The sequence below is a fragment of the Tyto alba genome, unplaced genomic scaffold (assembly GCF_018691265.1).
Source record: "Tyto alba isolate M040663 unplaced genomic scaffold, T.alba_DEE_v4.0 Super-Scaffold_16, whole genome shotgun sequence".
In the NCBI taxonomy this organism is placed as follows: domain Eukaryota; kingdom Metazoa; phylum Chordata; class Aves; order Strigiformes; family Tytonidae; genus Tyto; species Tyto alba.
This window is the reverse complement of record NW_024881278.1, coordinates 21,299,084-21,316,893: the sequence shown is the minus strand read 5'-3', so window position 1 is coordinate 21,316,893 and position 17,810 is coordinate 21,299,084. Positions and strand designations below refer to the sequence as shown.

The window sequence follows — 17,810 nt, the reverse complement described above, 5'->3', positions numbered from 1 at the left end:
CTTGCTGCCCCCTGTACCTGCTCTCAGGCTGGGACTGCAAATGGCCCTGCACAACAGGCTTTAAGCACACAGATGAAGGCTTTGCTCAGTATCACACACCTCTGCAGAGCGCAGAGGTGCTGAACTGGGGAGCAAGCTTACTGCCAAGTCCTTCAACACAAGGAAATTATTATTTGTAGGAATAAGGCCAACTATTTATGCAGCTGTTTTCAGGACTGGACCACAAACAAGTTTCACGTATCAAGAAGACATGATTTTACTTCCTCCTTCTCAGCCTTAGTTCTGTCCTAGACAAGCTAATGAGCATGATGTTATCTAAGACTTCATTACAGCGGTCACAGGAATGTTTCACCTGTAATTCCACCTCTGTGAATCAGCTCAGCACCTTCATCTAATTCTTCTTCATCTCCCTTTGCAATTGCTCGCTCAGAAATATCCATGCTGGAAGGAAACTGCCCTGTTTATTACCCATAACCTAACATATCTCTTGGTCATTTATTTTGTACATAGTTGCCATCACAGTCCATTATTTGCATTCCCTGGATGAGGTGAGGTGAGCTGAAGATAGGTCCTGTATGTTGGGAGCTGTAATGAGTACCTCTACCACTTACTAAGACCGTGCTTCTTTCAGGAACAGGGAGCTGAAGCTGAAGCTTGGCACAGGGAACACACTTGCTCCGTCTATATTAGTCAAACTCTGCCAGGGAACATTCCTGGGCACAGAAACTTAATCCCACATGCACATTTGCTAGCAGGGTCTCCGGCCCGGGTCTGACCGGGAGCAAGGCTGTTCTCTCACATGGTCCCCCGACACGATCCAGAAGGCAGCACGGCCCAGGGCCCGTTCCCGACAGGCATCCTGTGCGCAGCCCCCCGCCTTCAGAGTGCACAAGGATTCAATAGTATGGACGTGGGCTGCACCTTGCTGGTTTGTCTCTGAGATCAGTCATTTCATTTTCCGGTACAGATGTAGCCATGCAATCCAAAGTGGTTTAGATGAAGACTGCTGCTGCCTTGCAACATCTTGGGGAGTTAACCTCAGCTGATGACACATCCCAATATACACTAAGAGAGACAGCACTGTCTTGATCAAAGCATTGCTGCAGTCTGGCTTCATTTTGGGCAAATTAAGTGTGACCTTTTGTGCTCCTGGTAAATTGCCAACATGGTGGTCAACACAGGTTTGAGATTGGTGTTTGAGATTAGTAAAAGACAAACAGAGCAGGAAGCAGTAGAAAACAATTCTAAAACCAACCTACGATAAGGATCAGGAAAGAAACATAACATCCTTCTATTGTTTAAATCGCAGTTGCAGAGCACAACGCTCAACGCCAAAAATCCTGGGCCTTGAGCTTCAACAAGTAAGAAATGTTTTAAGATATGTAGAAAGCATATAACCGGCTACAACTAGATAACAAGAGATAAAATAGCACGGTATCTTAAACGCTGCAGAAAGGGAGTGCTAAATGTTGTTTCTAAACCAAGATGTAATCATATGCAAAGCAAACATTTATTAAATGTGAATTGCACTGCATAGTACCTAACCCCTGCTTCATGCTTGATGTTACTTTCTATTCATTGCTCTCTTAAAAGTCCTTTTAAAACAGTTGTTACTCACTCGAAACCTGTCTTCCCAGGAAGTCTGTAAAAGCTGAATCATCTCTAAAGGCGAGCCCAGTTCAGTGATGGTCGTCAGTGTGTCTGGGATGTCATTGCTATCTTGGTAGCAATAGCCATAGAGCTGAAAAAAAACACAGAGAGGCAATATCAGTGTGACGTCTGTCGGCATGCTTTTACAGTTTCTCTGTGGATGAGGTGCAAAGTAAGCATTGCTTACAAGGCTCAGAGCTCTATACATTGTATTGCTGTGAAGTCACCCCCAATAGCTTTTGTGTCCTCTCATTTGAGGAACCCTCCCTTGAAACCCCCCAGTTAGCCAGCAGAGTCTCCCGTAGGCATCATACAGCACAAGGCCAGTGGAATGGCCCCTGCATACCCCTCTGTACAGGATCTTATCTAGTTAATGTTGTATTGGGCTTGCATAACAAGGTTTTGGTAGCAGGGATGGGTCTACAGGGGTAGCTTTTCTGAGAAGCTGCTGGAAGCTTCCTCCACGTCGAACAGAGCCAGTGCCAGCCAGCTGCAAGATGGACCCACCACTGGCCAAGGCCGAGCCCATTGGTGACGGTGGTAGCACCTCTGGGAAAATGTATTTAAGGAAGGAGGTAAAAAACAAACAACTGAGAAACTGCAGCCAGAGGAAGAGCAAGAATATGTGAGAGAAACAGCCATGTGGACACCAAGGTCAGTGAAAGAGGAGGGGGAAGAGGTGCTCCATGCTGCAGGACCCCACGCCACAGCAGGTGGGTGCCCAAAGGAGGCTGTGACCCTGTGACAAGCCCACGATGGAGCAAGTTTGCTGGCAAGATTTGTAATCCCATGGGGGACCCACGCCGGACCAGTCTGCTCCTGAGGGACTGCACCCCATGGAAGGGACCCACACTGGAACAGGGGAAGAGTGTGGAGTCCTCCCTCTGAGAAGGAAGGAGCGGCAGACGTGTGCTGAATTGACCACGACCCCCATTCCCCATCCCCCTGCACCATCGGGGGGGAGAAGGCAGAGAAATCAGGAGTAAAGTTAAGCCCAGGAAGAAGGGAGGGGTGTGGGGAAGGTGCTTTTAAGATTTAGTTTTATTTCTCATTATCCTACACTGATTTAATTGGTAATAAATTAAACTGATTTCCACAAGTCAAGTCGGCTTTGCCAATGACAGTAATTGCTGAGTGATCTCTCCCTGTCCTCATCTTGACCCACAAGCCTTTTGTTATATTTTCTCTCTCCCCTGTCCAGCTGAGGAGGGGAGCAATAGAGCGGCTTTGGTGGGTACCCAATGTCCAGCCAGGGTCAACCCACCACAAATGTTTAAGAAAAAAAATAATTTAAAACATCCATGAATGTAGAAACAGAATTCCATGTGAGAAAAATTAGTTTACCCAATGCAATACCTGGCTAAAGAAGCCTGATTTTCTGTTTACAAGACATCACAAAATAGATTTAATAACACTTCCCTTAGGACTATGTTTGTGCATTGAGTGGCAATGTGTATTTCAATGACATGGTAGCTTGAAAAGCAATTGAAATGCCAAAACTCATCTTTTCCCAGCCATAAATTTCTTCTCACGATACTTGATGGACTTCTGTGTGCAGTATCGTTAAAGAAGGGCAAATACTCCAAAATATTATCTGCCAGTAGCTTCTTCAATTCGAAAGCATTTAAATGGCAATTTCAGCCATGCTCCAGCTCCTTCTTTGCTTTTGCTTTCAAAGGACATTTGAATGATTGATTTTCACTTGTACAAATAATTGCACAAGAATAATATTTAAAGAGTATGGAGAAGAGATGTCTTGCTTTATATGGAGTGGGACAATGTCTGACAGTGCTGGGGGACAGGCTTTCTCAAACTCCCTGCCAAGCCCTGGCAGAGAGGCAGTTAAATGAGCCTGATAAGGATCTGATTGCAACTTTCCAGCCAGAACAGCATGCACATGAAATAAAATTAAATGTAATCTCTGCCTCCAGTCAAATAAACCATACAGTAAAAGGGCCTGTGTGAAAACACAGCATTAAAAAACGCCCTGCTGCTACTCCTCTAGTGCTTTGCCCCGAGTCATCTGATTTTCCAAACCTCTTTTAGTTTTAAAAAGCTCAGGGAAGATGACGGGGTTCTCCCCTGAGCTGAGGGGACTTGGGTAAGGCCCTGTAGAAGCTGCCAGGCTGATGGAGATCAGAGCAGGGACCGACCCTCATTCACCAGGAGAGCAGAGAGCCAGGCCAGAGAGTGCCATCGCTGGAGGGAGCGGGGTGAGGCTGAACCCAGCCGCTGCGAGCAGATTCGAGTATCAAGCACATTCTTACAGCCTGTGACCCTCCCCGACAGAAAAGCAACGACCAGGCTAAAGTCAGCAAACATGGGATTTGTTACGAACAGTTCTGCTAGCTCTGACTGTAGCTGTCTACATTTAAAGGAAAAAAGGGTGCCAAAAAATGTAAAAGAAGTAAACAATTTTTCTTTTTGGTGTAAAAATGGCACTGTATTTCAAAACAGCTGCTTAATCACAGACATTAACCTAAACAACAAAAAAAAAGAGCCGGGAGATTTTATTTTAAAACATGTCAGAAAGATTTTGGCATCCATGCTCAACAGAGAATTTGTGATAGATACCAATATGAACATTTGAAATAGGAAAAGGGACCTTTCTCTTTACTGCCACTAGCATGGCAAAGATTGCATCAGCAATCATTTCTTAATCTGGAGACATTCAGACTGGATTTGGGTTTGCTCCTTATCATCTGTGACACCATTTTTGTGCAGCTTATTGACAGAAGTCAAATCTTTGTGTGCTGCAAACTATCTTAGAGGATCACACCAGTACAGTTCTAGTTAGGCCTTCTGAACTAACAACAAAAAAAAAAAATTAAAGGATATAATATAACATATATCTTTTCTCAGAGATAAGCTAGATCCCTCAGTTATTACTAGGTATTTCATGACTCTCTTTTGTGGGGGCAGACTAAGAAGGCAGGATGAAGCTCAATAGGTTTGAAAACCGTCACTTCTGAATGTCAAAATCTAACATCTGTTTCTGTATCATCTGCAGAGTTCAGCTCTTGTCTTTAGCACTGTAATACTATCCATTGGGGGAAAAGCCATAAGGGAAATTAGCAAGCAATCCAGACTGGGAAATGACAATATTGCAGTAACTGTTGGTTCAAGGTAACCCTGAATAGAGAAAAGCTATCAGTCTTCATTAGACACATTCTCAACATTTGTGAAACCATTCCAGGAATAAAAATACAGAAGATGAACAAGAATTGTACATTCATTTGATTATAAAAATGTAATACCTACATATCTGTACATATAAAATGCTGAGGAATTAGTCTTATTATCTATTTATGTGCATATGAACACATAAGTAGAAATTAATTATGGTATCTATATGTGTCTATATTTTTCTCAATCCACGAATGCCAATAGTTACAATAATGATTTAGATTTGTTCTCAGAGAGCTGGAACTTTGCTCGTAAGTAATTCTTTCATTTTAGTATCCAATTTGTACCTTGGCAAAAGCCTTCACTGCCTGAGTATCTGAGTATTCAGTGTATATTTTACTATATTAATACCCATTTAATCATTTCAGTCATTGTGGAAGCTTAAATGACCTGATCCAGTTTTGGTTTCATATTAAATTGTTCTTTATTCTCACAAGAAAATTTTCCTGCATGAGTACTGCTGAACTTAATCAATCTTACAAGCTGAAAAACACAGTACTGAGCAAGTTACTGTAGGTCTAACTCACAAAATATATAATCTAACCTGAGCTTTTTATTGCTTTTACTTAAGTGAAACCTCTCCAGATGCAGTGTTATTACATAATTATATAGAGTTATAAAAGCACAGAAGTCTGAGATATAAAGGATTTATTGGGCCGCATTTATACGTTTCTAAACAAACTCCTGAAACTAAATGCAAAAATGCACATGTAATTACACGGCCATATTTGTATGTGCAATTACCACGATTACAAACTGGGCGAGTCCCAACAGCCAGTTAAGCACCTAAAATGGTTATATTCATCCCCTCCTGATGAACCACCACCCAGCATACAGATGTTACAAAATACAGAATATATATAGATGCAAAATATTGCAAGACTGTAATTCTTAGGCCTTTCGTTTAGGAAGCTGACTTATTAAGATACAGAAACAAGTACAGGGGTACAACCCAAAATACTTTGTTCCCCCCTTGCTTTTGTTTTTGTCCAATCCATTTTGAGGTCTGAAATGAGACAAAATGGTTTGTATTCCCAGACGGTGAAGTAAGAAACAGATAGATGGATGCATACAATAATAAGAAAAATAACCGCATGGGGAAACTGAATATAGCTGGAAGCAAAAGATGAGCCAAAATATCTCCTCTATCTGAAATTCTATTAGGTTGGACATCATTCTCAGCATCGCAAAGCTACACTTTAGATATATTCAAGAATGATGGTTTTCATACGCCTTTTCAGCATGGTTCCAATTAAATGAATGGAAAGAAATACAATCCCACATCTTTTTGGTATCTCGAGTCACTGCATTTAAATGCCACCCCAATATATTTTTGTGCAGATTCTAATATCAAACAGTCACAACATTGGGATGCCTTTCTGTCTGTTTAGAAAAACGTGTGCCAGATATGAAATGTTGACTTGTTCTCACATCTTGTGCCATAATTCATTTCGAGTAGCCCTGTTCACTGAATCCTTCCCTCACTGTTGGGATTTTCTCAGTCATAACGGCTGGGTCCTGCATTAGTCTTCATGAACCCAAAACTCCCCCTGATTTCAATAGTTTTTAGGCATGCTGGGGTCAGCCCCTGCAAAAGTTATATGGCTTTGTGGGAGCCCGTGTCCCTACAGCCAGTCAGTTCACCTCCCTTTACAACTCCCTTTTACTACAAATTATGGGGACAGAGGTGCCCCTTTCAGAGGAGCTGGGGCTGGGGGGTGGGGGGGGAGGGCGAAAGCAGAGGTCAGCCCCTACACAAAAGCCGACAAGCTTACTGAATAAAAACACAAAATAAAGAAGCTTATTAAGCTGTCATCAGCAGGGTAAGTCTGTGCAAACATCAAGCCCTCCTGCATTAGCGTAGGCACCCTAGCTGGACTTTCAGAAAAATAAATGTCAAGCCAGAGCCTCCACCAAAGTGTTACATTTCATTTATAGAGGCTGCTCAGTCGGGAACAGTAGAACCGGCCACTGTCCCCAACGGGGGCTCCAGTCCCCATCCCCAGCCACGGCTCTGCCAGCTCGGCTCTGCCCTGCTGCCCGGCTGCGGCAGGATTGCTGCCCTGGCTACCGGGGGGCAAAACTCCCCTGTACTGATCATGCGATTTCCCTAAAAATTACAACACATGATAAAATGCTCTATGACCACAGAAGCCGGAAATTTCCCCTTTTTTTCTTTAATGAACATGAGATTTCCATTACTCCAGGAACAGGAACTTTGAGAACACTTTTACCAGGTGTAACGTAAATGACAGGCTCAACTGCATTACACTAGAAGTAATTTCTACAAACCTAATTCTCTTCCCTTTTAATCTGGACTTGCCCAAACTTACTACAGGAAGGCCTAACTGCTGCCTACAACAGAAAAGCGCAATTAGAAAAATCATCTCACTTTTATGAAGAGCAACAGTAGTCAACACTTGCCACAGCCTTTCTTTTCAAAAACACAAGGACACAGGGTTACTTAATCAAAACTGGTTGTGTCAAGATTGTATCTGAGTGACTTGGTGTCCAGGGCAAATAAAAAGCTCTCGCTGACATTGGTAGCCATTGGATGAGCCATTTGTGTGAGCTCCTACATGACCAAACCAGAACAGCACATTTTCGAAGTTCTGGATACTTTATTGCTATCAAAGTGAATATAATATTATTTATGCAAACAACCCTTGGATTCACCTTTCGTTCCTGGAGCACTGAAACAGTCCCTGCAAAAGCAGGAACTCCCAGCACTGCCGGATACAGCTATGATTTACTAAAACATGATCTGAGACGTTTGTCAGGCTGAGAACTATTCATCCCTTGGGTTTTAAATATTTCTCTTCATTGCTGATGGTATATACATATATAAATACACACCCATATACACACAAGCACATAGGTATGTATATATTTGTGTATATATGACATATATATGTATATCTGTGTTTCTATATATAATATACATACACACATATTTGTATCTATATTTTAATATGTTTTTAATATATATTTAAAATATATTAAAATTTTTTTTATATATTGCCACACCTACTCAGCCCAAACCTGGTACCTGCATCCCTCTGGAAAAAAGATGAGTTCCCTGAAAGGCCTAAACTTAATAAAGACCGATCCAGTGTCAACCTTCCTGCTACAGGATATACAGAGATGGTGCATGAGAAGTGAACTGATTTTCCGCACTGAAATCCAGTAATCAAGCCCTGCCAAGTGCTGCGCTTCATAGGAAAAAGACTTTCGTACAGGGCATCCCCAGCACCATGCAGAACCTTTGAAGAATGGGACCAAAACTGTATGCAAACAGCTGTGAGGCAGGATTTCCTCTACTGCTGGATACTGAAACTGAGAGCAAGCAGTGGGCAATTCAAATGTTAAACTCTAAATTCACAGCTCTGCCTAGCCTTTTATTCATAAATGTATTACTACAATTAGCACTCCAGAAGAGCTAGAAGGTACAAAAATCTCATACCTGACATCATGTTACTAAACATGGATGTTCATTAACAGAAAAATTGGAATGTATTATTTAGAAACACACAAGTGTATCTAACCATGTCTGTCAGTATATCCACAGAGATCTCAGTGTATTTTATATGTATGTGTGTGTATACACATCCATATATACCTGCAATTCTGACACATGTTGGCTATAATCTTATGATTTAGTAACATTACCTCCCTTTACTCTCCCTGCTTTCCTTACACCCTGAAGTGGAAAATTCTGCTGCTAAAAACATTTACAGCACTTTGAATTTGCATTGCACTGCACAAGCTCAAGGCCCAACCCTGCAAATATTTAGTCACGCAAGAAGCCTACTCTTGTAAAGCCTTCCAGTGAAGACAAATAGATCACTCATACAGCCATGATTGCAAGGGAAACAGGCTGATATCACTGGAGGCAAGTTCATTATCTTGTAAATAGCCAGACCAGAAGCTCCCCTGACCTCCATCCACAGCCACAGCATTCAGTTCCACTGCACCGCAAGTTTAACCCTTTGTTATGATGTGATTTTGCATTGCAAAACTATCAAATCACCTCTGTGCATCACATGTTCGGAAAAGCTTCACTTGGAATCATTAGACCTGTCTGCATAACTCTTCTTTCTTAGGTATCTGAATCATACCACTTTGTATTTTATCATGGTGAGCTTTAAAATAAGCTTGGAGTCTACCTGCAGCTACATAGTCCAAGAACAAAGCAACCCTTTCCAACCTACACTGCTTCAAATTAGGCCTAAACCAATACAAAGTGTCTACTACCTAAACTGAGTGGTTCAGTTGAGTGTGACAAAAAATAACAACTCCTTTAAACTTAAATTTTAGAGTCAATATTAGTATTAGCATAGTGCCTGTGGGAACTAGCTCTTGTCAAGACCTTCATGGCCATCACCGAAATGAAAAATTGCAATGGGAGTTAGATGCCACAAGGCACCTATCTGAACCACCAGATGACTGTGTTGGCACAAAAATCCATGAAAAGGACCTTTAAAAAACCCAGCTTGCATATCTGACAAATACACCTCATAAACCAGGGCTGCAACACTTCCAAGCACGGCCTCAGCTCACACCTGAGTTCACCAATGCTCTCTGTGTCCATGCAGCGAGCAGAGTCTGGCGTGCCCTTCCAGGGGTCATCTCCTGCATCCTTGGCCAGCCACCACAGCCCTACCTGCCCTTCCCAAACTACATCTGCAACCAAGAGACATAGCATATGCAAAAGGGCCACAGGGATCTGTTGCAAGGATAGGATAGAAAAATTTCAGTTGGAAGGGACCTACAATGACCATCTAGTCCAACTTCCCAGTCACTTCAGGGCTGACCAAAAATTAAAGCACGTTATTAATGTCATTGTACAAACGCCTCTTAAACACTGATGGGCTTAGGGTATTGACCACCTCTCTAGGAAGCCTGTGCCAGTGTTTGACCACTCCCTTGGTAAAGAAATGCTTCCTAATGTCAAGTCTGAACCTCCCCTGGCACAGCTTTGAACCATTCCCACATGTCCTATCACTGGACATCAGGGAGAAGAGGTTTACCTAACTAACCCGCATTTGAGGGGGTGAGGAGTGAAAAGAGTAGCTCTAAAACCCACATGATTTCCCCTGCAATTCTGCCCTGGTCAGAATTTATTTCCAGGCCAGGACATTCACAGGGAGGAGCGGTTTTGTTCACTCATTGTCACTCCTCTGAAAAAGACAAGCAGCAAGGGAAAACTTGATCATACCCACAGCATCCCATGGTGACCACTGATCTCCCGGAGCTGCTGTGCAGGAGGAGCAGCACTGGGCTCCCCTGAAGGAAACTGGATGAGGTTGCAAGTCATCAGCTCCCATAAAGGAGGCAGAAATTCAAACCAGAGTCTTCTGGAATGATTTACATTGCACATAAAACTGAGAAGCAATCATAGAAATCATTCAACAAATGATTGGGATTAGTTTTATGAATGCTGCTTTCAGAAGGACGGACGATGTAGCCCTTTTAACTTACATGATGGCACGTGCCTTACGGGAAACTGCTCCTGCCAACAGCTTTGCAAGTTGAACACCCTCTGCCATCCCATGCAATTCAATAGGAAAAAACGTTATTTGGCGACTTCAGCGTCAAGATGTACAGTTTGCCTTCCAGTGACACAAACGGTTAGAGTTGGTTTGCAATTGTATCAGCTCCGTGCTTCCAGCAGCTCTGGAGTTCTTGTTAACAGATCCTTTCTTCACTCTTAAAAGTGCAGTATAACATCTGGGCCTTTTGGGAAGCAGTCTCGCAATAAAGAAGCACTTTGTGTAATTCTTCTTTCCTCGCCAAACCGCATCTGTCTGCTCTCTCTGCCCTTCTCCACTCCACCCCAAGCTCCTTGGGGCTGTGGGGACATCTGTTAGCAGCAGCGAGCTGTCTCCACCGAGCCATCAGTAGGTGGCACTGCCTGCTTTTTTCTCTCCACCCACATAAACGTCCAGTGCTGACACCCTGTATCGACCAACAACAATTCTGAAGGATGCCCAAGTGGCCTAGACACCTCACCTCCTGCAAGGGGCATCTACGGGAATGTCAAGCAGTGGAGTGAGCAGGACAAAGACACAGCTCCATCTCTGATCGCCGGGCAGTGGCAACTTTTCCAGAGGAAGGAGGTGGCGAGCAAGTGGTGCGAACCTCTCCTGTCGCCTCAACAGGATTTGGCAGGATCCTCTGCCTGGGACCTGAAGCCTCTCTGATCCTAATGCCAGTTAAACAGATGGTGTCAGCCTGGTCTTGTACTATGTGTGGTGGCCTCATGCATCCCTAGCCAATCTGTTCCAAGAACAGCTCAAACGAGCTCCTTTAGAAAAGCATTAGAAAAAATCTCCAGTCTAAAAGGACCCTTCTACTTGCAGCAATCCCCTAGCAATGACTGTGTGTGGAATGCATGGTCAGACTCCAGCCAGCCCCAGCCTGGAAGGCTAATTCTCAGTAGTCGCTTGGTTTTGAAAGGTTTGCTGCCAAGAGCTGTGAATCTCTGCTGCCCCACCCAAAATTCAGAATGACAATTCTCCATGTAGTCACCCACCAGCTGGTATCAGCAATTGCAGCGCTCTTCTCAGGCCAGCAGTTCCCAAAGTTGTCATGGTCAAACTCCAGTCAACTGCAGACCCGGGCTTGTTGATGGGAATCCTGCACCATTGCCACCACAAAAGGGATTCAATGCCCACCCACTGGCAACAGGGAAGAGATCCCTGAGTAGCTGTTTCCACCATGGCTTGACCTCCCCTTCCCCCCATCCTTTCTGTGAAAACAACAGTGGATTCATGCAAGAAGGATGGGGAAGGAACAGACCCTCAAGAGTCCATACACTCCCTATGCAAATGTATTTGCACTGAAAACTAATTGTATATTGACTTTCTTCAGACTTGGAAAGACTGTCTACTTCCACTTCGAATAAGCAAACTGTATACAAAGCTTTACTATTTTAATTCTCACATTAAAACTAAAACTGCCCTATCCTGCTGGCTATGCATATGTATAGGGCAACCATCAGGGTAAAATGTCTGTTAATTATCACATGTAAAGAAAAGAAAATCTTATTTAAAAATAGGTATTTAAAAATATCATGACCGGCTATCACATCTTAAGTCTACTGAAGTTCTCAACAGCAAGTGATGTGTTATTTTCAGTACCACTTTATTCAATTAATTTTTAAGTGATAAATATTCTCACTGTAATCATGACCATTTAAAACAAATCAGTAAAAACCCCCACTGGTACTAACTGAATCAATTCATGTAGAAACTGCTTGGATGGTGACTTTTTTAGCGTTGGTGCCACCCCCGAATTTCATCTGTGTGTTTTAACTTCACACTAAAGCTAAATAAGCCAAATGAAACGGCCTTGTCTGAGCAGTCAGCAAACCACTGGTTCTGTTAGCAGCTGGTGTCTTCCTTCCACTGGCTTCAGACAAAGCCAACCCTTTTCCTTCAGCTTTTGTGTTTGTTTTTAAGAAAGCGGTAGCTCCTTCTTAAATGAATCACTGTGAGGGCACACTAGAAGTGCTGGTAAATAGCTGTCACAGAAATAAGCTTGCACTTTTCCAAACGTCTGCAGTTTCAAGCCTTCCCTCCCTCCTCTTCAGCTTCAGCAGTGGAAAAGGAAGAAAGAATGCCTCCAAAGAACCGCTTATGCCCATGAATGGCAACACCCTTCATTCTGATACTCCAGGGCTATAATTACAGTATTACAGTAAATCAAACATTGCCTTTGTGTCTTTACAATCGCGCTCATTGTTTGAAATTAACTGCAAATGGTTTGATTTTCTTTTCTTCCTCAAATTCGGGCAGGGAGGAATTAAAGCACACTAAATCATCCCCGCCACTAAAATGCACGGAAAGCCTGGATTCAAACAGCAGCATTTGAACTTTGTGAGAAAAGAAACCGCAGCACAGAGGGAAAGGAAGAGATCAGGCACCGCATTTGACAGAGAGCGCCTGCAAAGCAATTAGCGGGACGCTAAATCCTCTGTTACAATAAATCAGTGACCCAGTTCCCCCTCTTCCCCGGTGCCCTTCATTATAAAAATCAACTTTAATGAACTAGCCCTCTCTTCCCCACTCCAAAGCAAAGACATTTCCACTGCAGCCTGCACCTGCCCTTCCCAGCGGCTGCTGCGCCAGGGAGCCTCGGGCAGGCCCGGCGGGCTGGGGGCTGCCCCAGATTGCAGGGGGCAAGGGGGGATGGCCCAGCGCTGGCACTCCAGCGGGCAGAGCGCGGGAATAAAAACAGGGAATAAAAACAGGAAGGCAAGCTGCCTTCGCCCCAGTGTGGGCTACTGCAAAACCATTCTCCCTCTTGCCGCTTTTCGACGTTTCTTTCGACAGACTTGATTCGCCACATCTGCTGGAGCTGACACATCTGGCTCTATCCCCAGGCGGAGGGCACGGTGGGTATGTCAATATGTTGTCTGAAAGCAGTGGTACTTTCTGGAAAGAGCTCTTTTCCCCTCTATCATATATTGTACAATAATCAAGTCTTTTAAGAGGATAGCTAAAAAAAAAAAAAAAAAAAAAAAAAAAAAAGCTGATTTTGACAAGAGACAGGCCAGAATGGGAACTGCTGAGACAGTAAAGAACAAGCCTGTTATCTTACAAACTACACTTCAGGCTGTCAGCTGCCAAAGATTTACAGGAAAACCCCCTTTCCTAGGGCTGAACCTACCCGAAACTGTATTTCCAGCAAAAGTAACTCATGAACGCGCTCACCCCGAATAGCCCCTGACTGGGGGCAGGGGATGCTCCACGGCGGCCGGGCGCGGGAGGAGCAGGCAGCCCAGGGGAGGGCGGCTGCCGCCGCGCCCCTGCCCACAGCAGCATGCGTGGACGGCTCCCCGGGCCCCGCGCCGTGGGGAGGCTGAGGAAGACCTCCCGCCCGCCTCAAGCAGCCCCGGACTGCCTCCGGGCAGGGGGCTGCGGGGTTCCGCCGGCCCCAGCCGGGGGGGGGGGGGGGGGGGGGGGGGGGGGTGGGCAGCCGAATGGGGAGGGAAAAGCATCCCCTGTCTCCGCGCCCAAACCCGTCCCGGCCCCCGCTTCGTGCCCCGATCCGGGGGCTGCTGCGGGCTGCCCGCCAGCCCTGCCCTCCCTCAGCACCCTGCAGGGTGCCAGGGGGGGTGCCATGCCCTCCCAGCTATTTATAGCAGCCGGGTCCTATTTGGGTATGCCGGGAGCCGCTGGTGGAGCAGGGAAGGAGAGGGGAGAGGAACAAAAAAGAGGCAAGGAGCACAGGCAGAGAAGCTGCCCGCCTTTGCTGGCCCCGCAGATGTTGGGCCGTGCCTTGGGCATCTGTAGGCAGTACACTGGTCCGACCGCTCCAAGGAAAGCCTGAAGCGCCCGTCAAAAGCCAAGAGAGGGGAGGAGATGCCGGCTTCTGAATCTCCTCTGCCTTGGCAGCAAACCCTGGACAGGGATTTCTAAGCCCTGGGCCGGCTTCTGCTGAAAACAAGCTAAAAATCAGCCTTGAGGTCGGTAGATCCTGTCCCCTTTGAGATTTTAACAGAGACATAATCCATACATTTCACGTTGCTTGCTGGTGCCCATTTTCTGCACCAGTTTCACGATTCTGGTGTGACACCAGAGACCTATTCCTGGCTCATACAGCTGCCCTAGCTGTGCCCAGATAAAGCCTGTCAGGTCGATTTTTACAGTCTCCTTCCGAGGTAATGTCTTATCAAACGTTTAACCCTCACTCACACCGCTGCAACCTCACCCCGTGCATCTCTAGAATGAAATAAGTTAAAGAAAATAGGTGGGTGATGTACGGGGTCGCAGGTCTCTTCTGATCTCAGCCAGGCAGCTCTGCCCGCGGCTGATGGAGCCGGAGGGCAGACAAAAGAAAACGCGATGACAAAATCGGAACGAAACTGAAAACGTGTTTCTGATTTAAGTGTAATCTATTTTTAAATTGGGTGGCATGTAAATATGAAGCCCTAATTAACACGCGGGATTTTTGCCCATGAGAGCGTTCTCTGGGCGTGTTTCTTCCCCTCCCGGCGCTTGTGGAAGCTCCTGCTCATTCCCCCCGCCCCGCCAAGGGACCCCACATCGCCGCCGCGTCCCCCTCCAGAGTCCACCGAACACCACGAAAGGGGGGAGTGAACATGTGTGTGTGTGTGTGTGTGTGTGTGTGTGTGTGTGTCCCGCCCCTCCGCCCGCACATGCGGAAACACCGCGGCGGCTGCTCGGGACCCCTCACAGGCAACGCAGCCCCCCTTCCGTTTTGTGAGGAGGGTTAATCCGTATGAATGCCAAATGAAATCTTTCCAGAGCAGAAAAACACACACGAGTGACACGGAGGAGAAACACCAGTGCCTACCAAAATGACCCGCAACTTCAAAAACACATGCTTCGAGCTCAACCTGGTCAACTCACTTCCACTGAGCAAGGAAACCAATCTTGGTGGAAAGGAGTAATAAATAAATAAATAAATAGATAGATAAAAATCCCCTCAGCGTTTACAACTGTAGAGTGTATCTCCTGCTGTCAACTCAATCAGTAACGATGGCTACACCCAAGCACGAGTTTCCCAAAGAGAACTGATCGCAGCAACAGAGGCACAGCCAACAACCTTACTAGGAACACAGCTTTCCATAGTTTGCTAGATGTTGTCCTCCTCACTTATTCAAGTTAGACCTGGCACGACAGAGGAAAGAATATGGAAGTAGGAAGGAAGCAAGGAGGGTTGGTTAATATCTATTTTCTTGTCGTGGATAAATCATGACTACCCTTTCTTTGAACAGTATATGAAACTCGAGAGCTTTGATCGTTGGGATCTGAAGTTCTCATGGGGGAGCTGGTACTCCTGCTGCTGATGATGAAGAAGAAACACAAACCTCCTTTACTTGATTCAGTTCAAAAAGCACCTACTGTGAGACCGTCTGGTCTAACGTTCATTTTTTATTCTACTGCAACGCTCATGCTATGCGAAACGCAATAGGAATTTCCATACCAGCATTTGCATCCAAATGGACCCGTTGAGATTCATGCTGATGTGTAACAGCCCTACTACGCGGCCCTTCTGGCAAGTGCCCCGCTGCCGGCGCGCTGACTAACGAGACCCAACACCCGGCCCGCCGCTGCCGGTTACCCCGTGGGCCGCTCCGTGGGCCAGGGCTGCGTGGATCCAGCACGGCGCCGCCCCAGAGGCTGCGCCCGCCGGGAACCGCCACAGACGCTGCCAGGGGTGTCCCCTCCGCCTCCTTCTCCCGGAGCAAGCGGCCCTCGCCTTCAAGACGGCCTTTATTTCCCCCACTCGGGGAGTGCTTTTTAATTTCCGAGTCCTTCCTCTGCCCTCTCCCTCGCCCCCCTTCCTCACCTCCGTATTAATTCTGTTTACGAGCAAGCCGCACGGCCGGCCGGGGTGGGGAGATGCCGGGGAGGGGGAGATGCGCCGCATCCCGCGCCCTTCGGGTCCGGGGCGAATCCCTTGTCAGCGGGGGGGGGGGGGGGGGGGGGGGCGGGGAAGAGCCGCTGATGGTGCGCGGCTGCCCGGCGGAAAGCGCCCACCGACGCGCCCCCGGCCTTCCCCACGGACACGCCGTTCCCTCAGGGACATCCGTCTCACCAACCTCCGGCCCCTCCCGACAGGGCTGCGGCGGGGGTGGCAAAGCCTCGGGGGCGCCGCGGCCCGCTCCCCCACCCGCAGGGGACCCCCCCCCCCCACCCCACCCCGGCCCGCTCCCCTCTCGGGCCGGCGGCAGCACCGACAGGTTGACCGAGGAAGCGGCGGGGCAGAGCTGCGCCCCGCGGCCGCCCCACGCAGGACCCGCGTACCTGCAGGACGTTGGCGTGGCGCAGCCGCTGCAGCAGGATCATCTCCTTGACGATCTTGTAGGCGGCCAGGCGGTAGCAGTCCTCCAGGGCGGAGAACTGCCGCACGCAGCGGGCGATGTCGTGCCCGCCGAAATCCACCGCCTTCAGCGCCACGGCCAGCGTGCGGTTGAGCACCGCCTTGTAGACCGCCTTGGTGTACCCGGAGCCCAAGTACTGCACGCTGGTGACATTGCGGATGTCGCGACAGCCCAGAAGCGGCGGCTCCAGCGAGAGCTCGGCCGAGGCGCCGGCCCGCGGCGGCCCCACCGCCCGGCTCCGCGGCCGCGGCCGCTCCGCCGAGGTGCGCGGCGGCGCCAGGTCCATCAGCCGCCGCTCCCGCGGCCGCAGCGGCCGCCGCCCCGCCGCCGCCCGGTGCTGCCGGTAGCGCAGCACCTCCTCGTAGCGTTCGCGGATCTGCCGCGCCAGGGCGGCCCGGCCGCCGCCGCCCTCCTCCCCCGGCGGGCAGAGGGGGGCGCCGGGCGGGGACGGGGGCGGCGGGCGCTCGGAGCCGGGGATGAAGAGGACGTTGAGCAGGGTGCCCAGGAGGAAGGCGAGGCAGCAGCCGGCCGCCACCGCCGTCTTCCTGCGCCTCATCGCCACTTCGCTGCCGGCTTCTCCAGCCTTTCGAGCTTCTCTCCTCTCGACCCTTCCTCGGGAACCAGCGCCGAGGCTTTTTTTTTTTTTTTTTTTTCCCCCCCCCCTCCTTCTCTTCTCCCCCCCTCTTTTTTTTTTTTTTTTTTTTCCTCTCTTTCCCCTCCGGGCTGTGCCGGCGGCAGAGCGGACCCGGGCGCTCAGCCGGAGCTCAGCCCCTTACGGCGCGCCCGCATGACACTTGCCTCCCTGCTTTTAAGCCTCTGAAGCACTTATTATTAGCGGGACGCCGGAGGGGGGGGGGGGGGATCCCCAGCTCGCTACCCCCGCCGACGCGCCCTGATTGACAGCCCGGCCCTTCCCGCGGCCCGGCCGAGCAGCAGGGGGGCCTGGGAAACGTAGTCCCCCGCGGAAGCCCCGCCGGCCGCCGGCGAGCCCGGGAGCCGGGACTACATCTCCCAGGTTCGGCCGAGCCCCCCGGCGGGGAAGGCGCGGGGCGGGGCGGGCGGGCTGACACCCCCCCCAAACCCCACACCCCCTCCCCGATGGGCTCCGCGGCCCCGG

The 17,810-nt window shown here is 48.2% G+C and overlaps 1 protein-coding gene across 1 annotated transcript in view; it reads right to left on the bottom strand.

Moving 5' to 3' along the window:
• PKDCC (protein kinase domain containing, cytoplasmic) overlaps positions 1-17,567 on the bottom strand; it is a 38,226-nt gene extending 20,659 nt beyond the window's left edge. Inside the window, exons 1-2 of the mRNA XM_042789875.1 lie at positions 16,617-17,567; positions 1,619-1,741 (exon numbers count right to left, since the gene is read on the bottom strand). Of these exons, the coding sequence (XP_042645809.1) occupies positions 1,619-1,741; positions 16,617-17,249 (756 nt within the window). The 5' untranslated portion in view covers positions 17,250-17,567. The remainder of the gene's footprint in view (positions 1-1,618; positions 1,742-16,616) is intronic.
• Positions 17,568-17,810: the final 243 nt, after the last annotated feature.